The sequence below is a fragment of the Gossypium raimondii genome, chromosome 13, assembly GCF_025698545.1.
Source record: "Gossypium raimondii isolate GPD5lz chromosome 13, ASM2569854v1, whole genome shotgun sequence".
In the NCBI taxonomy this organism is placed as follows: Eukaryota; Viridiplantae; Streptophyta; class Magnoliopsida; order Malvales; family Malvaceae; genus Gossypium; species Gossypium raimondii.
The window spans coordinates 48,334,380-48,362,131 of record NC_068577.1 but is presented as its reverse complement, the minus strand read 5'-3'; the positions used below and the strand labels follow the sequence as shown (position 1 = coordinate 48,362,131).

At 33.4% G+C, this 27,752-nt stretch overlaps 4 protein-coding genes across 7 annotated transcripts; all 4 read left to right on the top strand.

Annotated features, from left to right (window-relative positions):
• Nucleotides 1–3,591: 3,591 nt before the first annotated feature.
• Nucleotides 3,592–6,167, top strand: LOC105782875 (probable glutathione S-transferase parA). The gene is made up of 2 exons (XM_012607939.2): nucleotides 3,592–4,021; nucleotides 5,575–6,167. The coding sequence occupies exons 1-2, from the start codon at nucleotides 3,707–3,709 to the stop codon at nucleotides 5,917–5,919; spliced, it is 660 nt and encodes a 219-aa protein (XP_012463393.1). The 5' UTR covers nucleotides 3,592–3,706; the 3' UTR covers nucleotides 5,920–6,167.
• Nucleotides 6,168–7,539: 1,372 nt separating this feature from the next.
• Nucleotides 7,540–9,470, top strand: LOC105782873 (pentatricopeptide repeat-containing protein At2g13600). Its single transcript, XM_012607935.2, has 2 exons — nucleotides 7,540–9,322; nucleotides 9,422–9,470. Exon 1 carries the CDS (start codon nucleotides 7,649–7,651, stop codon nucleotides 9,221–9,223), a length of 1,575 nt encoding a protein of 524 aa, XP_012463389.1. The 5' UTR covers nucleotides 7,540–7,648; the 3' UTR covers nucleotides 9,224–9,322; nucleotides 9,422–9,470.
• An 869-nt stretch (nucleotides 9,471–10,339) lies between these two features.
• On the top strand, nucleotides 10,340–15,488 carry LOC105782871 (uncharacterized). Of its 4 annotated transcripts, XM_012607928.2 has the most exons (9): nucleotides 10,340–10,707; nucleotides 11,093–11,110; nucleotides 11,233–11,352; nucleotides 11,448–11,491; nucleotides 11,889–12,430; nucleotides 12,516–14,541; nucleotides 14,622–14,726; nucleotides 14,807–14,984; nucleotides 15,082–15,488. In XM_012607928.2, exons 3-9 carry the CDS (start codon nucleotides 11,245–11,247, stop codon nucleotides 15,286–15,288), a joined length of 3,210 nt encoding a protein of 1,069 aa, XP_012463382.1. In that variant the 5' UTR covers nucleotides 10,340–10,707; nucleotides 11,093–11,110; nucleotides 11,233–11,244; the 3' UTR covers nucleotides 15,289–15,488. The 4 variants fall into 4 exon arrangements, with proteins under 4 accessions (XP_012463382.1, XP_012463381.1, XP_012463380.1 ...); XM_012607927.2 differs by lacking the exon at nucleotides 11,093–11,110; XM_012607926.2 differs by lacking the exon at nucleotides 10,340–10,707 and having other exon boundaries at nucleotides 10,955–11,110.
• A 7,549-nt stretch (nucleotides 15,489–23,037) lies between these two features.
• On the top strand, nucleotides 23,038–25,154 carry LOC105782874 (codeine O-demethylase). Its single transcript, XM_012607938.2, has 4 exons — nucleotides 23,038–23,379; nucleotides 23,474–23,715; nucleotides 23,798–24,122; nucleotides 24,646–25,154. Exons 1-4 carry the CDS (start codon nucleotides 23,107–23,109, stop codon nucleotides 24,907–24,909), a joined length of 1,104 nt encoding a protein of 367 aa, XP_012463392.1. The 5' UTR covers nucleotides 23,038–23,106; the 3' UTR covers nucleotides 24,910–25,154.
• Nucleotides 25,155–27,752: the final 2,598 nt, after the last annotated feature.

Sequence of the window (27,752 nt, the reverse complement as noted above, 5' to 3'; positions counted from 1 at the left end):
TTATTATTAGTTAAAATAAAAAGGAATAAAGTAAAGTAAGTAAATAAAAGAAAAAGAAACAAAAGAAGAGCAGAGAACGAAACGAAAAGAGGGAAGAAAAGGAAAGAAAGAAGAAATGGAAAATTAGGGTTTAAAGCTTGAAATTTAATTGGTAAGTTTAATCAAGTCCTTTTCTTATAAATTTGATGTTTTGGAATCCTAGAGTGAAATACTCTTGGATTTAAGTTGAAATTTTGAAAGTTAATAGATTTTTTGAGTAGGGTTTATGTTAAAAAAATATGGAATTGAGGGTTTATTTGATAGAAATTTTGATTGGAATTGAATAAAGGATTGAATTGTAAACTAAGCTATAAGTTTTGAGTTTTAGGATTAAATTGAAATAAATTCGAAATTATGTAAATATGATAAAATTAGATAGTTAAATGTGAGTTTGGCAAGAAATTGAGTAGCAAAAGGGTATGAATTGAGAAAGAAAAATATATAGGTTTAGTTAGGATTCAAATTGGAATTAAAGTAAAAGTTAGATAAAAATTTCAGCAATTAAATTGTGTTGTGCTAATGATTGTGAAATTATTTTAATTGTTCATAGCTAATATCGAGCCTGAAGCATCAGCCCAAAAAGGAAAAGAAAAGATTGTCGAGGATTAAATCCGAAGAGAATTTTGGTTTGTATCACTACAATTCAAACTTTATTATTATCATGTGTTTAATTTACTAATTATGTATGGTAAGTATTTTAAGGTAAGTGTTTAGTAAAATGAAAATTTATGATTGGGTATTGAAATTGAGACTGATACTGAACTGAATATTGTTTCTGAGTACTGAATTGAATTGTGAAGTTACTAAATATTGTTATGTGTACTGCATTGAACTGTGAAATTACTAAAGTAATGAATTACTGCAATACTGTGAAACTGATTGAAATAAGGAATTATAATTGATATTGAACTAAGATGGAAATTGTATTGAAAAGTGAATTAAATACCCTATTAACTAGTCGGGCTAGTCGGATATAGTTGGCATGCCATAGGATATGGAAGAGTACGGGTTTTTGCCGGCTTATTGATCAGGCATTTATATGCCGACTACTGCTACTGTTACCGATTCGATACTTTGTGTGTTGAATACTATTACTGTTACTGCTACCGTTACTGATTACTGTTTAGGTGCTGTGTAGATACAATGTGTAGTACTAGTGTGTTGGTTGGAATCCGTGTATCCGCCAAGTCCGAGTCAAGTTAATAAGGGCAAATGAAATAAATTTACTGATAAAACTAAATTTAAATGATATGACATGTGAAAGGTGAGAATTAAAATAAAGAAATAAGAATGGTATATATATATAATTAAATGATAATATAAAAGATTGAATTGTTCATTAAGTGATGATAATTGTAATGTAAAAGTATGTGTGTGTGATTTAATGTATTTAAATATAAATTGAATTATAATGATACCACTGAGTATATGCATACTCAGCGTATGGTTGTTTCCGTGCTTAGGTTGTAAAAGTCAAGTACTGAACCAGTATCCAAAGCCAGACCCGACTTCAGCAAACTTTTGGTGATGTATATTTTCTTTTGGTAATGTGGCGTGTACATAGGATGTATATAAAGGTTATTATGTTTTGAATATAAATGGTTAAAAATGTTAGTAGTGCAAGTCTAAGAATTATAATGAAAGAAATTTATCTGTTTCAATTTAATTAGTACATTGATAAATTTAAATTGATATTATATTGAATTGGTTGAATTGGTTATGTTTGGAAATGGATACGGTTTTAATTGCAGGGGGTTTTATGTAAAAATAAGTAGAAATACTGTTGAAATTTTAAAAAAAAATTTACGAAAATTTATTCGAAATACTCAAACAAGTTTCGTTCTACTTTTAATACATGTTTTGGGCTTTGAGAGTCCATTATAGGAATTTAATTATTAAATTATACTATGAATGCTATTTTAATTATGAATTATTCGTAAGTTGTCTGATAGGTCCGGTAATGCCTTGTAACCTTGTTTCAGCGACGGTTTGGGGTTAGGGGGTGTTACATTTGGTCCCGGCCCAATCAACAATTTTTAGGTCTGTTTGTTAAGCTCAACCCAAAAAATGGGATTAAAATTTTGTCCAAACTTGATCTAGATAAAAATGCTGAACCTCGGGCCCAGTCCGCTCGTAGTAATTTTTTATTTTGTTTTTATATAATTTTTTTAAAAAAATACAATAAATCAAAAATACTAAAAACATTAAAATAAATGTTTCCAACAAATTGAAAATAAAAGAAAAAGATATGTATACGTAAATAACACTAAGATAGGTGCAATTTAACAAGCAAATGCCTCTAAAATAGTAATAAAATTAACAATAAAACAAGAGTTATACAATATCCAAATAATAACAACAAAATAGTAGCAACATAATTGTGAAATAGTAGCAAAATAGTGAGAAAAAAGAGAAGAAAATAGCAACAAAATTTAAAAAAAATAGCAAGAAAACAAAAAAAATAGCATTTTTTTATTTTGAATATTCGAGTCGATTTCAAGCAAAAAAAAATTTAATCAAATAGCCCAGTCAAACCAAATAGCCCGACGCATAAACAGGTTTAACTTTCAGTATCTAAAGAAAACCAGTCCAAGACTTGTGCCCCAAGTTTGAATGTTCAAAAAAAATATATATTGAAAAGAAAATTCCAAACTGATACACAATATCCCATTATTTTCTTTTACTTTTTGGTACACATAATATTCCATTATTATTTGTTTCATACGATGATACCGTGTAAAACTTGCTCTCTCTCTCTCCTATGATTATTTACATAAAGTTAAATTTCTACTATTAGTCCCTATACTTTATGTCAGGAATGAATTTAGCCCTATACTTTAATTTGGTCATTTGTAGTCACTATACTTTTTAAATTTTAAAATTTCATCATCATCAAATGATAACCGTTAAATTTACTAAGTCCAATACTATTATCTCCAAAATCTAATACAACAAACATATTATTATTTATGTAATGCCATGTCAACTTGTCATTTCCATATATTACTTACTAAAAGTCTAGTTAATGGATTAATTATTGTCATTTGCGTCAAGATTGAAAATTCAAAATTTCAAAAATAAAGGGACTTATAGTGATCCAGTTGAAAAATCATGAACTAAATCTACCACTATATGTGTAGTACGAGACTAGTAATTGAATTTAATCAATCGAGTTTAGCTGCTACTATTTGGAACAGGACTAAAATTTCAAATTTTGAAAAGTACAAAGACTAAAATTGAATAAATAAAAAATAATAGGAACTAAAATTGATTAAATTAAAATGCAGGGACTAAATTCATAACTTTCATAAAGCATAAGGAGTAATAACAAAATTTAACCTTTTACATAATAGAATTCTTCATTTATTTAACATTTGTGTTTCCCAAACTAAAACCTTTTCAAAGGACAAAATTTCTACTTGGCTTTGCTTTCTGCATGTTCCTGGCAACTTCCCTTTATGGCATAAGACAAAGGACCTGTTAAAGTGAAACTCTCAGTGTGAAATGGGTTTGATACCATTTTTATTAGCTTTATTTTCTATTATAGTGAGAAAAACAAAAGTTGGAGAAGACATAGGAGTATAAATAGCCGAACATCACCACCATCACCAGTAATCATATTTGATTGAATTTAGAAGAAACTTATATATTTTTCAACATATTTGAAATGGAAGATGAAGTGGTTCTACTTGATTTTTGGCCAAGCTCTTTTGCAATGCGAGTTAAAATAGCCTTGGGTGAGAAAGGGATCAAATATAAGTGCAAGCAAGAGGATTTGTTTAACAAGAGCCCTCTACTCCTTGAAATGAACCCAATCCACAAAAAAATTCCTGTTCTCATTCATAATGGAAAACCCATCTCTGAATCCCTCATCATCCTCCAATACATCGACCAAGTTTGGAATCACAAATCCCCTTTGCTTCCTTCTGATCCTTACCAACGTTCACAAGCCTTGTTTTGGGCCGACTATATTGATAAAAAGGTGAGTGTTTGTTGTTTGTCAAGTTTTTTATTTTATGTTATTGTCAGTGCATATTATGGGTGTTTTATAAAAATATTACAAAAAAATAAAATAATATCAAAATAATATTATTATTTTTTATTTACTAAAATAATACAAAAAAAGAAACATGATAGCCTGGTGGAGGGCCTGCCGCAGGAGGCACCGGACTGAAATGTAATGATCTAAAGTATTTAAGGACCTGATATGAAATTTACCACTTTTAGCAAAGAAAGTGAAATGGTGCCGCCTACTAAACTTTAAACGTGGCTAATTGCCTTCTAAGCCCTCCTTATTTATTATTTTCTTTTTATTCCCCTTCAACTCACTACATTATATTTAAACAAGCCCTCAACCTATTTTTGTAGTTAAATAAGCTCTTAATCTATGATTTTTACTCATAAAAGCTCTTTGTTTTATTATTAAAGTAAATATATTTTACATAAAGTAAAGCTATTTAAAAAAGTATAAACTAATTCGCATTTTATGTTTATGTGAATTTGATGAGAATAATTTATTAAATAAAAATTTTAAATTTTCTTGAGAGTGCTTAAATACATTATATTCTTAACTACTCTTTTGAAATTTTTGATTAGTTTTTAGATTTTATGTTGATGTTAACGTGTATATAATTTTTATTGCATCAACAAAAATTAAGATAAGAGCTTGAAATTCAAAATATATTTACTTTAATAATAAAATAAATGGCTTTTATGAGTAAAAATCATAGATTAAGAGCTTATTTAACTACAAAAATAGGTTGAGGGCTTGTTTAAACATAATGTTGTGAGTTGAAGGGGAATAAAAAGAAAATAATAAATAAAGAGGGCTTAGAAGGCAATTAGCCACGTTTAAAGTTTAGTGCCGCCACAAGGCAGCACGTTTCACTTTCTTTGCTTAAAATGGTAAATTTGCATATCAGGTCCTTGAATACTTTAGATCATTACATTTCAATCCGGTGCCGCCTTTGGCAGGCCCTCCACCAGTCTGGTGCCGCCTGTGGTAGGCCCTCCACTAGGCTGTCAAGTTTTTTTTTTGTATTATTTTGGTAAATAAAAAAATTTAATATTATTTTGGTATTTTTTTATTTTTTTGTAATATTTTTGTAAAAGACCCGCATATTATAGTAATCATTTTATATTTGGCTTTGTTGAGAGCGAGTATCTATTTTAGAGTGTCTCATTCCCTCAACGATGAATGTATTGTTCTCCGGGTGCTTATGCTCAGTTTTAGCTTCTGGTTTTTGTCTCCTTACTCCGAAGAGAGCTTAGAGGGGTTCACGAAATTTTGACGGAGTGCCTAGGTCTACCAAGAAAATATTTTATCATTTTGATCTTGATGGTCCTAGGTGCTCTTGCCAAAATTCTGTAAACCCGTCTGAACTCTCATTAAAGTAGAAAACAAAAACTCAAAGCTAAAACCAAACATAAACATTCCAAAAACAATACACCCATCATTAAACAAGTGACACACCTTAAAGCATATACTTTCTTAATTGATTTCAAATGTTTAAACATAAATGTTGAATACTATAGATATATGGCATTGGGAGAAGAGTATGGATGGGAAAAGAAGACCAAGAGGAAGCAAAGGAAGAGTTAATGCAATGCTTGAAGACCTTGGAAAGAGAGCTGGGAGACAAGCTCTATTTTGGGGGACAAAACATTGGGGTAGTGGATGTTGCACTTGTACCTTTCACCACTTGGTTTTACAGTTACGAGACATGTGGGAATTTCAGCATAGAGGCAGGGTGCCCCAAGCTTGTTGCATGGGCCAAAAGGTGTAAAGAAAATTATAGAAGCGTGTCGGAGGCACTCCCTCATCCGCTCCAGATTTATGAGTATGTGATGGAGCTCAAGAAGAGACTTGGATTGGTATAAATTATTTGGGGTTCAATATACATGTTTTTCATTTTTAGAGTAAGCTATATGTATTGTTGGTTGTTGGTGCTATTTAGAACATAATATCAAGGCAAACAAAGCCTTATTACACCAAAGAATAAAAGATATGTATCCTTAATTAGGTTCAGTAAGCAAGGTTTTAGCCTTGATTTGTTGCGTCTCCTTGTCCTATTCCCATGCATTCCTCTGTTATGTTGGTCGAAGAAATAAAACAACTTTTATTGTTATGGTGGTTTTTGTTGCTAATTAGGTAAAAATTTATTTATTATAAGAATGTAGATACCCACTTTTGGTTATTAGCTTTTTTATCTTTTTCTTGAGATAAAGATATTATAATTCAGGAAATTGTACTACCTATCTTTTCAGAAGCAATAATTTTTGTTTAGAATAGTTGTTTAAAAATAATAATAGGGTTATTTGAGAATAACTCCTGGCGAGAACAACTAAAGTTCGAAACAATTTTTGTTTAGAATAATGACGTTTTGAGAATAACTATATTTAGAACAACCATTGTTCGAAACAACTTGTATTTAGAACAATTGTGTTTTTTCGAAATAATCATTATTCAAAATAAGCTTCAACAAAAAAAGCATCGCCATAGAATTACTCTTATTCGAAACAACATCTACATTGAGACCAACTATGTCGAGAATAACTCACGTTTGGAACAAGTCAAAATAATCATTATTCAGGAACAACTCTCATCCAAGAACAACCATCATCTTGCATTTTAAGAGACGTTCTGTGAAAGATGTTTCACGTGGTACCACTTCACCAAAGTAGAAGAAGAAGTAACCTCATAAGGTTCTTGGGATATCTTCACTTTTGAGATGTTCCGAAGAGTTTAACTTGACAGATCAGATATAAAGATAGTTAAGACTTAGCCTGTTCATGTAACATTGAGTGATTTTTTCTCCTTTTAAGAATGTAGTGAATTCTTCTTCACTATTAACCATCACCAACAAAACTTTTCATTATCATTTCTTAATCATTAATGCAATTATAAGTAATAATTAATTACATTATTAATATTAATTACTAGCGTTATAATTTCTATTATTAAAACAGTATATATATAATCCTTTCACAACATGTGAGAGTAGACCTATCCATGGGCCGGGCCGGGTTCAGGCCGGACCCAAAAAAAAAATTCGGCCCGACTCTTAGGCCCGGGCCTGGCCCGGCCCGAAATATGAGCCTGAAATTTTGCCCAGGCCCGGCCCGGAAAAAAAGAGTTAGCCCGAGCCCGGCCCGACCCGGTCTGACTTTTAATAAACACAAAAAAAATAATTTAAAAATAAAAAAATAAAAAAAATATTTTTAAAGTATTTTAAAATTTAAAAATAAAAATAAAAAATATATTTATTATATTCGGGCCGGGCCGGGCTGGGCCCGGGCCAAAAAGTTGAACCCGAGCCCGGCCCATTTTTTAAACGGGCCTCATTTTTTTGCCTAAGCCCATATTTCGGGCCTATATTTTTACCCGAACCCTCCCATATTTTGGGCGGGCCGTCGGGCCGGGCCGGGCCTCCCGGCCCATGGACAGTTCTAGGTGAGAGAACTTTTTGGCACTTTTGCCACTTTCGTTCATCGTTTTCATCATTTTGTAATTCCTTATCTTTCACTCCATTTTACCCCGTAAAGCATTGACTGCAGGAGTTCATTTTAGAATGAGATCAGACAAAAAATAAACAAATTATTATAATAAATGGACCGCAAGAAGTTGCTGCTTTCGGTCCTAGGAAAATATCCAAATCTTAAAAAGCTGAAGAAAATCCATGCCCAGGCAACAACTTTGGGGCTACTGCAACACCATAACCAAGCCTTGTCCTGCAAAATACTCACCACCTACGCCAATCTCAACTATCCAAATGATGCAACCAAAGTCTTCAACCAAATCCACAACCCAGACATAGTTTCATGGACTTGTCTCATTACCCTTCTCTCACGACACAAAAATCCCTTCAAATCTGTCTTAGCCTTTTCGCAGTTAATACGTGCCGGTTTAAGACCCGACAGTTATTCTGTCGTCGCTGCCTTGTCAGCTTGTGGTAAAAACAGAGATTTGATTAGTGGAATGTTAATTCATGGACTTGTTTTGAAATATAACTTGGGTTTTAGGAATCAAATTGTTTGCAATGCTCTTATTGATATGTATAGTAGAAATGGTGAAACTATGGTGGCTGAACTAGTGTTTGATTGGATGTTGGTTAGAGATGTTGCTTCTTGGAACAGTTTGTTGAATGGTTTTATTTTATGCAACGATTTGGAGGCTTCTCACCGGGTATTTGATAAAATGCCTGTGAGAAATGCAGTTTCTTGGTCGGCTTTGATATCTGGGTATGTAAAAGGGAAGGAACCGTTGGTTGGAATGAAGCTTTTTAAGGAAATGAGAAGTCAAGGGGAAGTTAATCCTACAATTGTTACCATTGTAGCGGTTCTTGCTGGCTGTGCTGATAATGGGGGTCTTTATTTTGGTGGGAGTGTTCATGGTTACGTTAAGAAAGTGAATTTGGGCGAAAAGAATATTGTTTTGAACAATGCTTTGATGAATATGTATTCAAAATGCGGATACCATGATGTTTCAGTGATGATTTTTAATGAAATGGTGGAAAGAGATGTGTTTTCTTGGACTATAATGATAACTGGATGTGCATTTCATGGGAAAGGAAAACAAGCTTTGCAGCTACTTTCTGACATGTTAGAATCAGGCGTTGCACCAAATGAGGTGACCTTTTTGTCTGCTCTATCAGCTTGTAGCCATGAAGGATTGTTCGTTGAGGGGCAGGAGTTGTTTAGGAATATGGTTCAATGCTATGGTTTAAAGCCCATGATTGAGCATTATGGATGTGTAGTGGACCTTCTTGGCCGAGCTGGGCTATTGGAAGAAGCAAAAATATTAATTAAACAAATGCCAATGTCGCCAGATGTTGCTATTTGGAGGTCATTCCTTTGTGCTTGTTTAATCCATGGGGAATTGGATTTAGCAGAGATGGCTGGAGAGAAGCTTATGAAACTAGAACCAGATGATGATGGGGTGTATGCACTTGTGTCACATATGTATTGTAGTTCAAGTAGGCATGAAGATGGTTTGAAGATTAGGAAGAAGATGAGAAATAAGAAGATAAGGAAAAGACCTGGGTGTAGTTGGATTGAGGTGAATGGTAGTGTTCATGAATTTCTTGCTGTAGATAGATCATATGTTGCTGCTACTCACATTTATCGGATTCTACAATGCATTAATGAACCCAACAGAGAATTTCTTTGGTTAGAGTTGGAATGATTCAATCACTTCAAGCTGCGCTGCTTTCCTTTATTAACTCTTTAATCTTTTGGGGTGGTTTTGCGAGGACTTCATAAAGAAACCTCTGCACTATATCAGGTATAGTTAGCTTCATAATATCTTTGCTAATGATATTGGGTATATGTTTGAAGCACCTTTTTATAATTATTTATTGCCAATGCTTTTGGTATCTCATAGTTACAATGAGTTCCGACTAAATACAAAATCGAGTGGTATCGAACTCCTAAACAAGAGGTAAGGCTTTTCAGTATTGTTTTATATATTCACAAGACTTGAGTCTTAGACCTTAATTAAGGATATCGAACTCTTTACCAAAATTAGATAGATTGAGTAATATTATCATGGGTAAACTATCAAAATAGTCACTTTTGTTTGCCTTAGGTTACATTTTAGTCACTTATGTTTGAAATGTTACGTTTTAGTCACTTACGTTATCGTGTTGTAACATTTTAGTCACTGAGTAGTTAATTGTCGACAATGGTGTAACGGTAAGTTGATGTGGCACATTAAATCATCATTTCAAATGAAAATTTTAGGTTAAATTCTACAATTGGTCCCTATATTTTTTCATTTTCAACAATTTAAATTGTTCATTTCTTTTAACATAGTTTTTCTATGCTTTCCATTTGTAACTAGTCCACAAGCTCGCCTCACTCGAAAAAAATTAAATTGTTCAAAAAAATAAAAACATAGAAAAATTACGTTGAAAGAAATGGAGAAGGGAGGAAAACAAAGGGAGAAGCATAAGAGAATGGAAAAGAAAGAAAGTTAAAAAAACATAAAAGAAAAAATTAAATTGCTCCAAACGAAAAAATATGGGGACCGATTGTATAAATTAACCTAGAATTTTTGTTTGAAATGATGATTTAACGTGCCACACCAGTTTACTGTTACACCGTTAACAGAAACTAACGGCTCAGTGACTAAAGTGTTACAACGTGATAACATAAGTGACTAAAACGTAACATTTCAAACATAAGTGACTAAAATGTAACTAGAGCCAAACAAAAGTGACTATTTTAGAAGTTTACCCTATTATCATTCTTGTTTTCTCATTTAAATCAATGTTTATTATATTATTTACTTTACATGATATGCTTTAAAATTGATTTTTTCAATACATATATACTTTTCTTATTTTACAATATTCGTTTTATTGAAAATTAATTTTTTAGATTCGTAATTGTCTATTTTGAATAATATTATGTTCAAAGTATCCGCCTTTAATATTTTTAATGTAATGTTATTATTAAAAAAAAGAAGAAGAGGAGTAAAATGAAGTATGAGCCCGGGTAAACTTGTAATTAATATTATTTATTACCTTGGGAACCTTGCAAAGCCCCAAAATTATCATTGAAAAAATAAATAAAGCTGAACTGAAAAACTTAGTCCAACAGAGAAGTGAGAGTCAAGCCTGAGACAACCTAACCTGAAAAAATTTCAAAGCTCTATCTATATTCATGGTTTGTGTCGCTCCCTTTCGTTGTATCTAATTCTTTAGTTTTCCAATAATTAATTTCTTAATTTGATTTTCTATATTTAAAAAAAGTGGAAAATTGGAAGACAATTTTAGTTATATACTTTTGTTTTTTTAGCTAATTGATTCTGATTCTGAACCTCAAAACCTATATTTGGGGAACATCCCTTTATTTTCTTACCCCTTATCATTAGATTGTTTCCTCATAGATTGTCGGGAAAAAATTGGGAATCTCCTTTTATTTTTAATTTAATTTATTGTTTTAGAATTCTCACTTCTCACTCCTTTTTCAAACTTTTATTATTAATTGCAATTTCCTTGTTCTTTTTTCTTTTCTTTTCTTTCTCAATTTCCCAATTTCGTTCCTTCAGATGATTGCATGATTTCTGGTGAGTTTAATTCAATCTCATTTTCTTTTTCTTTTTTATGTTTTGTACTATATAACATGTTTAATTTTTTAAAATTATATATATTATATTTATATGTGTGTATGGTATTTAATTTTGGATAGATACAATAAAAAATGTCTTGTGGCGTTCGAGGAAACCATCTTCATAATAATAATCAGAAAGTGACAGAAGTGGGGAAGGGTAATAGTTTGCAGCTCAATGGTTATAGAAGATCACCCCAGGTTATTTATCTTTAATTTCCTATTTCATTACTTTCAATTAAAATTACTCTTTTACATTATGAAAAATAGCTTTAATTAATTTTAATCTTATTCAGGATTCCAGAATTTCTTCTTTCAATTTTAGGAACATTGATCAGAGGTAATCCAATGTACTTACATTTCCTTCCGTTAAAACTGATTCACCAAATATAGGGACCAAGCCTTAAAATTATTATTTAACTTTTTGGAGCACAAAAATATAATTTTATCTTCTTCTTTTTTGTGTGTAGAAAATATTTAATCGTTTCACCTTAATTCTTACTCTCAAACATAGAAAATGTTTTCTACTTTAGATAACATTTGTATGGGCGAAGCTATGACTTTTTGTTAAGAAGACTTAGATTGAATAATTAATTATTAGGAGGGGCTAAAATTGAAATGGTCCCATCTAATCAAGAGAGGCCATTTTTTATGTGTGCTTGAGTTGCTTATTTAGCTGGTTTTACATAGTTGGTGTGGGTTATTGACTGGGTTTATTTGTTGTTAATCTTTTTTAGGTGTGCCATATTGACATTCCCAACACTTGAGTCTGATGGGCAGTGGAGAATTGTTGCATTACCCTTGCAATATTTTGATCACACTAACCGTTTCGGAACTGGAACTCAGGTGAACATGAATGGCCTCCATCTCCTCTCCTCTCCCTCCATTAATTCCTTCAAGCTTGATGGTCGCGACACTCAAAAAGGGCCTCAACCTGATCACATTCCTTATGCTGCCATGCCTTTTAGAACCAGAAGCTTGCCTGGTTCCAATGTGCAACAACAATTTCGAAACAAGCCCCTTCCCAATAACACTACTCAATTGTCCTACACTTCTTCCCCTCATAGTTCCAATGATTCCTCTGCCGTTACGTCCAAAGGATCCAATGCTACTATGTTCATTGATTGTCCCAAGGAAGACAAGTCTGCCAAGAGAAATTCGCAAAAGAAGGGAAGAAAGAAAGGGAAGCATAAAAAGAAACATTTGTGCGATGTTGACTCCATGGAATCAGAGGTTTGTGCGGAGTACACCTCTGGAAGTTCAACATCTGAGATCTGTGGTAACTAACAATGACATTATTAATTCAACTTCGCTACAAGTTTCACCATCTAACGGTTTGCTTACTATAATTGATCATTATGCAGAGAGTAGCAGTGGTGTTGTTACAAGTTCTCAGTCACAAAATATATGCAGAGGTGACATTGATGAAGTCGAAACATCAGAGTCTATTGCACCTTCTCAAGCTCACAAGTTTTCAGGGGAGCATCATACGGATAGCTCCGAAATCGGTAGCGAGGATCAGCAGCTTTCTAGGTGTCAAGGAGATATAAAGAGGAGACATCCTTCACATCACAAGGTTTTCTCAGACATGCATGATTCTCTAGTGTTGGACTCAATTTCTGTTGGTTCAAACAGCGAAGAAGGGATAAGTGGTGGTCATATTGTCAATCCATTTAATGACTACAATCATGAAATCAGTCAATTAGAGGTATCAGGTTCAAGTACCAACAAGGGGTCTTTGTATCGAGAAAACTCATCGTGTAGCATTTCAAGAACTTGTGATTATACTGAGGAAACCAAGCATGGTATGGCTCGGAAAAGCTTTGATGGCCGAAAGGTTGCACCAAGCAAGAAGGATAAGCAGTTTAAATCTGTTCCTGGGAAACTTGGAAGCACATGGAACTTGCACACTCGAACAGGAGTCGAGAACGGTTATTCTGTTTGGCAAAGGGTTCAAAAGAACAGTGTAGAGAAATGCAACACCGAGTTGAAGAAAACAAGCCCCGTCTGCTCACAGTTTGACGTCGCTCTAAAGGATGCTCCATTGCAGAAAAGAAATTGTAATAATGCTTCCAGTCTAACAACCTTACCTATTACCAATGACAAAAGGAAGCTAAAGAACAAGGTTCCTAAGAAGCTGAAGAGAAAAGTTAGTCCTTCTCCGAAACAAGAAAGCGGCATTTATTCCAGGAAAGAGTCTCTTCCCAACAAGGTAAACTTAAATGCTTATGCAAAGACTAGCATCCCAAAAGGTGGAATATTTGATGACTTGTCTTTGATGGATGACAATGGAGTAATTAAAAATCATTCAAGGTCTAGTTCTCAGCCTGGTTATGCAAGGGTTGATTCCCTGAAATCCGAATCAGTTAGTGACTTTGAAGTTGGTCTAAGCAGCATGGAACCATGTGAAAATGTCTGTGATGCTGCTTCTGGTTTCAATATTCAAGACAGCATAGAGAAAAACTCGCATGTCCCTTCAGACCAGTCAACTTTAGTTGAGGCGGAAACTCCGGTTTACCTCCCTCATCTGATGGTGAATGGTGTTGCTCGAACAGAAAAAAGTTCTGTTGCTGAAAATGGCAAGCAGAGTCATAACTTGGGGTCTGTTCTCTGGAAATGGATACCTATTGGGATAAAGGATTGTGGATTTACATCTTCTCGATCTGCCAATTCATCATTCGAACATGGTAATGGACTGGGACCAGATGTAGAAGACAGAACTAGTAAGAATAATAGCTTTGAAGAGAAATTTGCTTCATGTTCTAAGAATCTTTCTCCTTCAATGAATGTTGGAAGAATGAATAGCAGCATTAGGAATAAAACTAAAGAAGAAAATTTATCAGCAGGTGCAAATGATTTAAACAAGATAGCAAAGGCATTGAATGATGGCTATAAGGCACAAATGGCATCTGAAGCTGTTCAGATGACTAGTGGTGGCCCCATTGCTGAGTTTGAAAGGCTTCTTCACTTTTGTTCTCCAGTCATTTGCCATTCATACAGTTCAGTAAGGTGTCAACATTGCTTACTAGACAAGGTTCCTACTGCTCTATTATGCAGACATGAGACACCAAACATCCCATTGGGATGTTTATGGCCATGGTATGAGAAACATGGAAGTTATGGATTAGAAATAAAGGCAGAAGATTACGAAAACCCAAAGCGTTTGGGCATCGATCAGGTCGAATTCCGTGCCTACTTTGTGCCTTTCTTGTCAGCAGTTCAACTCTTTAGGAACACTAAAACTTATTCCACCCCTAGAGGTTCAGAGGCTTGTGATACGGATCCAAACGATCAGTCGCAAGTAAATGATACGAAATCTGTTGACATGGAACTAGTTTTTGAATATTTTGAATCTGAACAGCCTCATCAAAGACGAGCATTATACGAAACGTAAGTACCAAATCTCTGATATGTCTTTGATACTCATCAAAGTTGACATATAAACATAACCCTGGTTCCGTTTGTTACAGGATACAACAACTGGTTAATGATGATGTATCTCCTCGATGCAAAATGTATGGGGATCCAGTTCATCTCAACTCCATAAACATGCTTGATTTGCATCCTCGATCTTGGTTAGTGAAGAAAAAATGTTTCGGTTTTATATGAAATAGACCAAGACTCGTTTTAATGTTGGGTTACTTCTTTATTACAGGTATTCTGTTGCATGGTATCCTATTTATAGAATTCCAGACGGAAATTTTCGTGCCGCATTTCTGACTTACCATTCACTCAGCCATTTCGTTCGTAGAAGTTCCAAGTTTGATTATGCTAGTACCGTGGATGCATGTATTGTCTCTCCTGTTGTGGGTCTAAAGAGCTACAATGCTCAGGTACCCATAATTAAATTACTCAATGCTATTATGTACTGTTATTTACTTTGCTAATATCTGAGGATGCTATGATGTAAATGCACATCACTTGGAACAGGGGGAATGCTGGTTCCGACCGAGACACGCTACAACGAACATTACGTATGAAAACCTGGGCCTTAGCCCTTCTAGAATACTGAAGGAGCGATCAAGGACACTGGAGGAGACTGCATCACTTATGGCAAGGGCGGTTGTCATCAAGGGAAATCGGACATCAGTAAACAGACACCCCGATTATGAGTTCTTCGTGTCTAGGCAACGATAGGTAACATATGTGGAACCACTGACCAAGTAAGCTATTTCAGCTTGACAAATAGTTCAGGTAGAAGCTAGCCTTAATAGAGAGTTCATTTGTACTCCTTAAGGAATATTTACTTCTTTTTTTTTCTTTTTCTTTTTTTTTTTTTTAATTTTGGGAGTCAATTTAGTGTGTGTGTATATATATATATATGTAATTTGACTAAATTTGGTGTTAACATGTTTGGAAGGAGATCATTTGGCTTTTGCCCACCAAATATGATTTTTACCTCACAAAATGCTTCTTGTCACGTTCACAAGTTTATTTTTTTTTTTTTAGAGAAGTGAATTAATTAATGATGCCGAAATTTTTTATTTTATTCAAAGAGATTTATGAACTATATCTAAAAGAGACCTTTCCTCTGTTGACATGTGTTATCTCATGTTATGGTGCTTTTTTGTTAAATTTTAATTTTGGCCTCTATTATATCTAAATTTACAATTTAATCTTTATACTTTAATTTTAATGCAATTTGATTTCTATATTTTTATAATGTTATTGATTAGAGCAAAAAGTGAATACCATCAACTTTTTATTAAAATATTAAGTGGTCGTATATAATTTGAATGTCTTAAAAACATTTCTTTTGAGTATCAACTTTTTTTTATATATTATAAAAGAATGGTCAAATTTTAGTTTTGGCTCATATACTTTATATAATCCAATTTATGTAGTTAGTCTAAATAATTAATATTGTTAATTATTTCAATCACAATGTTGACGTCAAATTTTATTAAAAAATACTACAAAAAATTATTTTATCATGACAAATTTGAACGTGTTTTTTTTAATCTTGCTATGTTAATTTTAATTTCAAAAAATAGAGAGGCTAAATTCATAAAAATAAAAATAGGAGACTAAATTCTAAATGTGCTAAGTGTATAGAGGCTTTGAGCATATTTTAACCTTCAAAATTTACTCTATAGTTTGACACATAAATAATCAACTCAACGCGCAACCATACCAGTAAGAAATGAAAAGGAAAGAACTTAAAGTTGTGACCAATTGGTCGGATGTTCACTTTTACCAAAGATAGTTTGAGTTCAAATCACAGTTAGGGTGTCCTTATTGTAAATCTACATGTTTCAAATATATTATTTTGAAGTATTTTTATCTTTTATATAAAATTTTAAAACAGATGCGTATAAAGGATTCAAAACCAAAATATATGACTTTTGCTCCATCTCTTACCATCTCAACCAAAACAATATTTAATCTTTTTTAATCAAAATTTTCAAAATCTAATATACAATATATCTTTTTGTGTGAACTTTAAAGCTATAAAATAAATAATTTTAATTTTTTAAAGTTAATAAATTATCTTATTTAAATATATAATTTTATTAACTTATTTAAATATAAATTAATTAAACTTTCTCTAATTTATTAATTTATTTAAAATTTAATAAATTACATGTATTCATTATTTTCAAATAAAAACTATTTAAAATTTCTGGATCTTCAATAATTTATGTATAAATTGATAGTAACTAAACACAATAATTATATATATATATATATATAATTTAAATAAATTATAAAATTATATTTTAATCATTCCACTTTAAAATTTACACAAATTTAATTACCCAATAATTATTTATCCGAAAAAACATTTCCAAAAATAAAATGGATGGTCATGCGACCAAAGAGATGACTCTAATCATAATCTTTAATATGGGGAATGAATGGTCAGAATTGAAAATGTGATTGGCCTTTAAACATTAAAAAAGTAATAATGTCACATCAAAATGTAACAACTTTTGAATAAAAAGATAATTAAGCACGTTTAAAGTGGAGCAAAAATACATGCCTTGAATAAGACGCAATGAAATGATATATTTTAGGTTTATGTTGCCTATGATTATGACCTTGCATATGGCTACCAATTTTCTTAGCATAATAATCCATCATTTATCATAAAATTTTAACATCATGCACTCGCAAAGTCAAACTTTTTATCCATATATACGGACTAAATTTTAATTCAATTGATATTAATATAATTATCGGTACAAAATAATGTAAGTTTAAGCATGTTGAAGTACGTTTATTATCTTATTTAAAATTGATAAGAGATTATGAATAGTTCTAAATATTTGTATAAAAAATATATTAATAAATATGTTGACGAGTTAAATCGTCTCGTACATGTATGATATTAAAACTTTTTTAAATATGTCTAATTTTTTTTTCAAATTTTTTTAGCATACTATTTTTTTAAAAATAATCTTAATTTTAGAGGTGCCTTCATATTTAGGCAAAATAGTACAACCCTTGATCAAACATATTTGAGGGAAAAAAAAGAAGGAATGGAGAACAGGATAGGAGCAAAAGAGCAAGAAAGAAAAGGGGAAGAGAGTTGGGGGAACAGCCTGACTTGCTAGGAAAGAGATGACTCAGGGTGAGTTTGAATGGGCGGTGCGTTTACCTGTGGTTAGTGTAAAAATAGCGGTGGCGGTGAGATTAGATACTGTAGCGGTACTGTAGCGTAAGACAAAAAGTAAGCTAAACACACCGCACTGCACCCAATTGCCCATCCAAACCCACCCTAAATTTAGAGGCTAGAAAATATGGGGAGATGAGGTTTGGAAGAGGGAACTTATCACAAAACACATCTATGTATTTATTAGGATTAATATTTTAAAACTTTTTTTTAAATTGGTGTAATGGATAAGTCGAGTATAAACTTAATTATGAAATCATTAAAATATCCTCTTTTTATGAGAGTGTTTGTATTTTTATATAATAAATCAATAAAAATTTGATCATAACAAGATTTAAACCCAAAACACCATACATGTTAAACAATTAATTTTATCATTATAACTAAAGCATCAATTAATTTTTATGTGAATTTTAATAAACATATTTGTTATGTAATTTATTATTCGCACCATAAATCTAGTATATTATTTAAACTTTTAATTAAATATGTAAATGTTATGTTTATTAGATATTCATCTAGATTTTAATTGGTAAGATTTAATTTGAACTCTGATTTGATTTTATTGAATGGAAGGTGCTAGACAATTAAATATATTAATGAAATAATTACTTTTAATAGAAAAGAAGCCTTAATGATTAAGTACTCTATAAATAGATTTGTTCATGAGTTAAGTTATTCGTTAAAATTTGATGATATACTTGAAATTCGAAAAAGTCTAGGTAAAAATATTAAGCTCAAAAATGTAATTGGACAAAAAAAATTAAGTCCATTTAAACTATGAGTTAGGCTTGGGCTCAATCATTCAAGGCTCAAGCCTAGCCCAACTTGTTTTCTATGTTTATAGTATAATATATTATATTATGTTATTTTATATATATTATGTAATTTATAGCACATAAAAATTAAATATATAATAATATATAATATTATAATGTAAATATTAAAAAAATTAAAATTCAATCTAGTGTCACGGGCCAAAGTGTAAAGCCCGTGACCATGGCACATGATGTGGCCCATGGAGGTCTACCGATTAGATGGAGATCATTTAGCCACGAGAACTGGCTCGATTCCAAGAACTGTTAGAGAAGCTTGTCAGAGTGAAACCTGGTTGGCCCGAAAATGAAGATATGGCAACATAGGCTATTTTTAGTAAATATGGAAATCATATCTTGTAGATTTGATTTCATATGATATAATCTTGTAACTCCCTAAAATCAAGGAATAGACTAATCTCGTCCGTCGATGTAATTTGATCTTGACAGTCGGTTTTGGGGGAGCTCAACTATAAATAGAGAGCCTCCCCTTCATTTGTGCGTGTTCTTTCTGTGGCTTTCTGTTGTTCTTTTGTAGCTTCTTTTGGCACAATTACTTCCGCTATACAAATTGGTGCCTTAGAGGAATTCTAAAGTAACCCCCACTTTTTGGAGTAAAAGCTGACTTAGGCGAGTTTGGAGCGAATGGATCACCTAAGGCCGTACGGATCATGAGATGAAAGATTTAGCCTCGTGACAAATGGTATCAAAGCTATTGGTTGCGAAGGCACTGTTGGGATGTCGAAAGAAGTTGCTGATTAGAATGAGCCAATGGAGACCCGTAGGAGGGCCAGAAAAGTAAGTTGCTCGAGGGACATACTGACAACTTTAGAAAATCGAGTGGGTAATCTCAAGGAGTCCATGGGGGAAATGAATGAGACGCTTGAGTTGGTTGAAGGACGCACAGATGGGTTTGACTCAATGGAAGAGCAGCTCAGTGAATTTGTGTTGGATTCTCTCAGAGCCAATACGGAAAAGATGAATGGATTAGTCAATTCCATTGTAAAATAGCTGACAGAGTGGGGTGATACTCTCGAGGATATGGTGTTGGCCATGAAGAAGGAAATCAAAGAGCTTAAGGGGGAGCTCACGATTTACAAAGCTGTTTTGAGTAATGGGATATTGACTTCGAGGCCGAAGCAACAAGTAATGGATGTTCCCAAACCGGAGGAGTTCAAGGGTGCAAGGTCCGCAAGGGATGTGGACAACTTCTTGTGGGAAATGGAGTAATACTTCCAAGCGATGGGCATCGAGGATGATGTCATTAAGGTAAACACTACTTCAATCTATTTTACTGATGTTGCTCTCTTCTGGTGGCGTTATAGGTCCACGAATGAGAAACGTGGTGGGAACGCAATTGGGACTTAGAAGGAGTTCCAAAGAGAGTTGAAGAAGCAATTTTACCCACAGTATGCTGAGAAGAAGGCTCGGGTTAAGTTGCATCGTCTTACGCAACAGGGCACTGTTCAAGAGTATGTTAGGGCATTTAGCGAGTTGATGCTTCAAATCTTCGACTTGACGAGAAAGAAACATTTTATTGGTTCGAGGATGGGTTAAAGACGTGGGAAAAGCATGAGTTGCGTAGGCAAGGAATCATTGAACTTACTGTAGCCATGGCTGAAACAGATTCATTTGTTGAGATTGGTCCAACAAAAGACAAGTTCGAGTCATCTAAGCCCAATGAAAAGGGCAATGGTGAGAAAAACCATGAGAAAGATGAAGAGGGACATAGCGATGATGGAAACAGTACCGATAGCACTAGTGGCAATAGGAAATCATGATATGCGAAGTAGGGATTCAACAACCCAAGGAAGAAGGGGAAGAGGATAGAATGCTTCCTTTGTCAAGGACCACACATAGCGCGAAAATGTCTGAAGAAATTGATGATTTCGACTATCAAAAAGAAAAATGAGCCGCAAGAAGCGAAACCTGTTGAGAAAAAGACATCGAGGGTCAATTCAATGGTGCTCTTTCCTAGGAACAGGGATGGTGGAGAAGGGTTGATGTTTGTGGACATCAACATTGCAGGTCAAAAGCGGAATGCTCTTGTTGATACGAGAGCATCAGACTTGTTCATATGGGAAAAGGCTGCGAAGAAACTTGGTCTCTCGATTAGGAAAACGAATAAGAAGATCAATACGGTAAATTTTGAGGAGGCCCCAATGTGGGAGTAGTTCAAAATGTGGAACTACAAATCGGCGAATGGAAAGGCAATGAAGAATTTGAGGTAATCCACTTAGATGATTACAATTATGTGCTTGGCTTAAATTTCCTTGACAGGATTCAGGCAGTTCTGTATCCATGGACCGATCAAATTCATATTGTCACCGGTCTGTTATAAAAAATTATTGTGTCGGTGCATTGGGATATGAAGGTTGGGACCAAGGTGTTGTCGTCAATCCAACTAGCCGAGATGTTTCGTATGGGAGAAACATTAACTCGATAGAACGGAATGCTATGAAAGTCGTTCGAAAAAGTTAGTGGAGCATGAGACAAATATGAAGCCTGTGAAGTCGACTGTGGAGTCGCCACCTTTGGGAAAGGTGGGTTGTGTATCGGACTTCGAAGGGAAAGAAGCAATGCAAAAACAGTCGAAACGAGTAAATGTTGCGATTAAGGTACATTGTGAACACTCTGATAGTGTTTTGAATTTTGACTTGTTAGCTTGGCAAGGTCGTAGGGGCCCTTTCAAAGTTCTTAAGCAATGAGGCCGAGGGACTATGGGCAGTACGAAGCCAAGATGTGAGAATCAAGGGAATTCCAATGAGAACAAGTCAAAATTGGGGCAAATTAGAGCAGAGACTTCTTGCCAACGAGATGTACCAACTAGTGCAACGGTTCAAGTTAAGAGGCGACAGAAGCCGAGGCAAAGGTTTCGAAGGAAGGGACAACCGAATCGCAAGACAAGTCGGGAAGAAGCCAAGGCAACAAGAGAGTTCCAAGGCGAATCAAGTCAATTTCATTCGGAATTCGCAACGAGGGCATTGCGAGAATAGGTAGGGAAAATGTCACGGGCCAAAGTGTAAAACCTATGACCATGGCACAAGATGCGCCCCATAGAGGTCTATTGATTAGATGGGGATTATTTAGCCCACGAAAACTGGCTTGATTCCAAGAACTGTTAGAGAAGCCTGTCAGATTGAAGCCTGGTTAGTCCGATAATGAACATATGGCAACATAGGCTATTTTTAGTAAATATGAGAATCATATCTTGTAGATTTGATTTGATATGATGTAATCTTGTAAATCCCTAAAATCAAGGGATAGACTAATCTCGTTCGTCGACGTAATTTGATCTTGACCGTCAGTTTTGGGGGAGCTCAACTATAAATAGAAAGCCTCCCCCTCATTTGTATCTCATCCATTGTAAGTTGAATTCTTAAGAGTAATAGAATTCTTTGAGCATTTACTCAAACACTTTGTGTGTGTTCTTTCTGTTGTTATTTTGTAGATTCTTTTGGCACAATTGCTTCCGCTATACAAATTGATGCCTTAGAGGAATTCTAAAGGAATCTTCACTTTTGGGAGTAAAGGCTGACTTAGGTGAGTTTGGAGGGAACGAATCGCCTAAGGCCGAACGGATCGTGAGACGAAAGATCTAGCCCCGTGACACTAGTCTAAGGTTGTGTGTTTTGTTCTAGTATCTTAGGTGTATGAAGAAGATTTTTTTATTGGATGTTTTCGGGTCTACTAGTATGAAATACTGCTAAGTACGAGTGTTGTTGAGTTATAATTTTCTGTTCTTTTTTTAAAATGTTAACATCCTTACATATAATATTAACAAATAAAAAATATAAATAAATTTAAAAATTAAACAATAATATGGGTAAACCTAAAATGGTTTGGGTTAACAATTTACAAATATGAACGAACTTGGATAAAATTTTAGGCCTATATTTTTTGTTAGATCAGGCTTAGATAAGTATAAAATGTATTAATATCATATTTAAGCCGGCCTAAAACTGACTCGATACATGAACACCCCTATTTATAAGCAAAAAAGTAGGGTTTAGCACTTATAAAATTAAGAAGCAGAGGAGAGTTGGAATAGCTACATGATGTTTTTGTAAGGCCTTGTAATTCTATCAAAATATTTGAGGGGTTTGTAGCTTTATTGGTAAAGTTATAAGTCATAATGTTTTTTCTAAAATTAAGGAGTCAAACCAAGTTTAATAACGTCTCTTTTGTGTATTATAATCTTATGTTGATCTCATATTGATTATGTTTTCATTCATAAATTTTCAACAATTGGGATTCAAGATTCATCAGTAATTGTTCAATTTCGACCAACTTACTTTTATAAATTACATTTCTAAAATATTTATAAAAAAAATCTATTGTCATACCCTATTTCCATTTTTTTTTTATTAAAATTATCATGTTTCTATGTCAATATCTTCTTTTATACCTATCTGTATTCTTACCTCATACGAAAACAGCTGTAACCTTTGTTTTCCCCTTTAAATATCTCCAACAATAGGCTGTATGTTGTAGATTGAAGAGGCTGACTCCTTCCTTAACGCTATGGGGTCATCATCATCATACACGGAAGATGATTTTAGCACCTCTGCCTTCGATCCTTCAACATTTAGCGTCCAGGAACTTGTTAAATTAGCAGCACCGGATTTCACAATCCCACAACCATTTGTTCGTATAAACCAACAACCTCCTTCCTTGTCTGTCACCACTCCTTTGCCACCAACTATCGACATGTCTCGTTTGCTTTTGGAAGATGACCACCAGAACCTTGAGCTCCACAAGTTGCACTCTACTTGCCAAGACTGGGGCATCTTTCAGGTTTTTCTGCTTCACTCTCCAAAACTAAATTTTATATATGTATGCATGTATGATTGAGTGTAGTTAATGAATGGATATGGTGATACCGGTGCAGTTGGTGAACCATGGGGTTAGCTCATCACTGCTGGAGAAACTGAAGCACGAGGTGGAGGAATTTTATAGGCTGCCATTGGAAGAGAAACTGAAATACAAAATAAGGGAAGGAGAGTTGGAAGGGTATGGAAGGAGGATGAGAGCAGATGGCAAATATGATTGGGTTGACACTTTCAATATTATCACTAACCCACTCCATAGGCGCAGCCCTCATCTCTTCCCACAACTACCTCCTTCTTTAAGGTTCTTTCCCTCTTTGCTTTAAGCTTCTCATAAAGTGATGTTTACTTAATATTTAATGGATGTCATCATCATCATGATGCAGAAGTACGATGGAGTGTTACTTATCGGAACTCCAAAAGCTTGCCACAAAACTTATTGGTTTCATGGGAAAAGCATTGAAAATTAAAGAAAAGGAGATGATGAAGTTGATTGATGATGGGATGCAAGCGGTGAGGATGGCATATTATCCTCCATGTCCACAACCAGAGTCGGTGATGGGTCTTATTCCACACTCTGATATGACTGTCCTCACTATCCTAAACCAACTTAATGGAGTGGATGGCCTTGAGGTTAAAAAAAATGGCCTTTGGTTCCCTTTCAACGTCAACCCAGATGCTTTTGTGGTCAATGTTGGAGACATTTTCCAGGTCCAAAGATTTTTTTTTTTTTTGGTAAATTCTACCATTATTCACTAAATTATAAATAAGTTTTTATTTTGATCACTTAACTAGAAAAAGTTACAATTTGATCGCTGAATTATTTGAAAGTTTTATTTAGGTTATTAGGTGATTATTTTTTTTTTAATTCCTCTAACGAACTCCAAGTAATGATTTGACGATTGATATGATGGATCAATACTCATCGATGAGTAGAACAAATATGACCGCCAATGTCAAAGTTGTTTCATGAAAGAAAAAGAAAATAATAGTTTTTTATTAGTACAAACAAAAAAAGTCATATAACATTAATTTTAATAGTCCAGTAACTTAAGTGAATTTTTAAATAATTTGTGATTAAATTATAACTTTTTTTTAATTAAATGAGTAAAACAAAAACTTACCATAATTTAATGAATAATAGAACACCCTACCCAGTTTTTCACATTACTATTACAAAACACATATTCCTATGTATGCATGTATATAAGAAATGTGTAAATGTTAAATGCAGATATTTAGCAACGGGGTTTATCACAGCGTTGAACACAAGGTTATTTGCAATAAAGAGAGAGAAAGAATAACAGTTACCTTCAACTTGAGTCCTAACTTTGAGGCGGAGGTAGGGCCTTCATTGAGTCTTATAAATGCAGAAAACCCTCCATTGTTTAGAAGGGTGGGAATGGAGGAATACTTCAAACAGTTCTTCACCCTCAAGATCTATGGAAAAAAATATTTGGATTATATGAGGATTCAACCTTCTGAAAATGGCGACTGAGTTTATGCTTTTTATTGATAGAAAGAATAAAGATAATAAGGAAAATGATGGTGTAAGGTGAAGCTTTTTAAGGGTTTTTGGATTTACTTTTACGCTTTTTTATACATGGAGTCTGTAGTCAAGTTGGTGTCAGTCCCCTAGATATGGCTAGTGGTCCTAGGTTATTGGGATTGTTAAGCCTTACCCTTATATGGTGTGTATAACTATTGTATCAAATAATGTAAATAAGAGGTCAAATTCTGCAATTAGTCCATGTGCTTTGCAAAAGTTGTGAATTTAGTCTTTATAATTTATTTTATCAATTTTAGTCCATGTACTTTTTGAATTTTTAAATTGTAGTCCTCATCCAAGCAGTAGCAGTTGAATTCGTTGGGTTAAACTCAATTACCTATTGTGTACTATGCATATAGTTGTAGATTTAGTCTATATTTTCCAATTAAATCATTCGAAGTCCTTATACTTTTCAAAATTTGAAATTTTATTCTTAACACGATGGTAGTAATATGTTTGTGGCATTAGATTTTGAAGATAGTAGAACTTAACGAATCTAATTGTTATAATTTGGTGAGGATTGAAATTTTAAATTTTAACAAAGTATAAAAATTTAAAATTACTAAATTAAAGTATAAGGATTAAATCCACAATTTTCATAAAGTGCAGGAACTAATAGCAAAAATTAACCTAAATAAATAGCAGAAAAAGAACGAAATTGACAAGTGACAAAAGAGTAAAAAACCAGATTGGTGCAAATTTTATTTGGGTGACAACCATACCTTTGGAGACATCATAACCACAAGATTATCATTCTAATTGTGAACGCAAGAACGATGAGCACTTTGAAACCATCAAAGATGACGACCGGTGAAAGCACTGGTCTCTGATGGTGATCCACGTAAGCATTTGGAAAAATCGAAACCCATAATTAATCCAATAAAACTTGCAACCCAATAAACATTTTGCTCGCCAACAACACTATCCTTACTACCTCCTTTAAACGGTATCGCCAAACAACACTATAACTGTTAGTAAATTGGTGCTAAAAGATGGTGAAAAGAAGAAACAGTCTCATCATCATCACCATCGCTGCATAATAACACAGCTTTAAATCCCAACTCAGTCATAAACATTCTTCAATGTTTGGCTGCTCAAACTATAACTTGATTAACGAGTTGAGATCCCACCTAGAAAATCCGTAAAAGAATAAAAAAGTAGTCAATGATCGGTTCATTTTGTCTTATCCTTAGTTGTATCTCTCTTTAGCTGGAAAGCAAAATTCTTTGCAAAATGCCTTAAATCATGTATTCAGGTTGAAGATCTTCGCCATTGCCTTTTACTTTTCTTCTGAGGCATTTTAAACGGACTCCAACTCTTTCTACGTTTAGAGTTTCGCAGAAGAGGCCAAAGGCTAAGGGTGGGTTTGGATGAGCGATTGAGTGCGGTGTGGTGCGTTTAGCTTACTTTTTGTCTCACGCTACATTATCGTTACAGTATCTAATCTCACCGCCACCGCTGTTTTTACACTAACCGCAGGTAAACGCACCGCCCATCCAAACTCACCCTAAGACCTGACCATTTGAAATCAGTATTAGGGGTGGGCATTCGATCGAATCGAATCGAATCGAATCGAATCGAATCAAAAATTTTCGAGTTAATCGAGTTTTCGAATCTCATTTTATCATCCTAACTTTATTTGAAGTTTTCTCGAGTCGAGTCGAGTGAGATGGAATTCGAATTGGATCGAATCGAATATATTTGTTCGAGTTAAATTTTAAAAAATAATTTTGTGTCCTTATAACCACTGTCACCCATCGTAATAAAATTTGTCCACCTTAATCAAATTTTTTATTAACTTTCATCACCTTATAATTTATTTATTAATTTTTTATATATTGGTTAGCTTCTTTGCTTGCTTAGTTGTTTCAATTATCTTGATTCTTGTCACTATGTATTTTGGAATTAAAAATATTTTAAATGTAAAAATTTGATTTTTTAATATAAATTATTTTAAAAATAAAATGTGAAATTGATACTAATATAAAATTTTAACACGAATATTTTATGGCATAATTAATAATTCAATTTTAATATAAATATTCAATATGACTAAACAATTCAATAATATAAATAATATAAAATGTGAAATTTAATTTAATAATATAAATAGTAGATATAAATAAAATTATTACTATTTATGTTTAGTGATTTTTTTTGGGGATAATTTTGATTTTTTATTTGAGAGTAAAGGGTGAGAAGTAAAAGTTTAGGGAGAAAATAAAAATTTTTGGGGAATAAAAGTTTAAGGGAAAGTAAATAGGGGGAGTAAAATTTTGGAGGAAAATATTAAAAAAAATTGGAGGGGGGAGGGTTTGGGGTAGATGAGGGGTAGGATGAGAAGGGAATAAAAGTTTTAGGGAAAAAGTGGGAGGGAGTACAAATTTTGGGGAAAAATAAAAGGTTTTGAGGGTTTTTGGAAGTAAAATTTTGAGAAAAAGTAAATGGGAGAGTAAAATTTTGGTGGGAAATGAATTTTGGGTAGATTGGGGGGTTGGGAGGGGAGGGGAGGGGAGTAAAAGTTTTGGGGGAAAGTGGGAAGGAGTAAAAGTTTTGAGGGAAAAGTAAAAAGGTTTGGAGGTTTGGGAGTTTGGGGTAAAAATATAAAATATTATAGTTTGATATTTGAATTATTCGAATTATTCGAATTCAAAAACCCAACTCGATTCGAACTCGAAATTTGAAAAAAAAATTCGAGTTGATTCGAATAACTCGAATAACTCGATTCGTTTAACTCGAAATTTGAATTTTGTTCAATTTTTTCGAGTCGAATCGAATTTTTCTCACCCCTA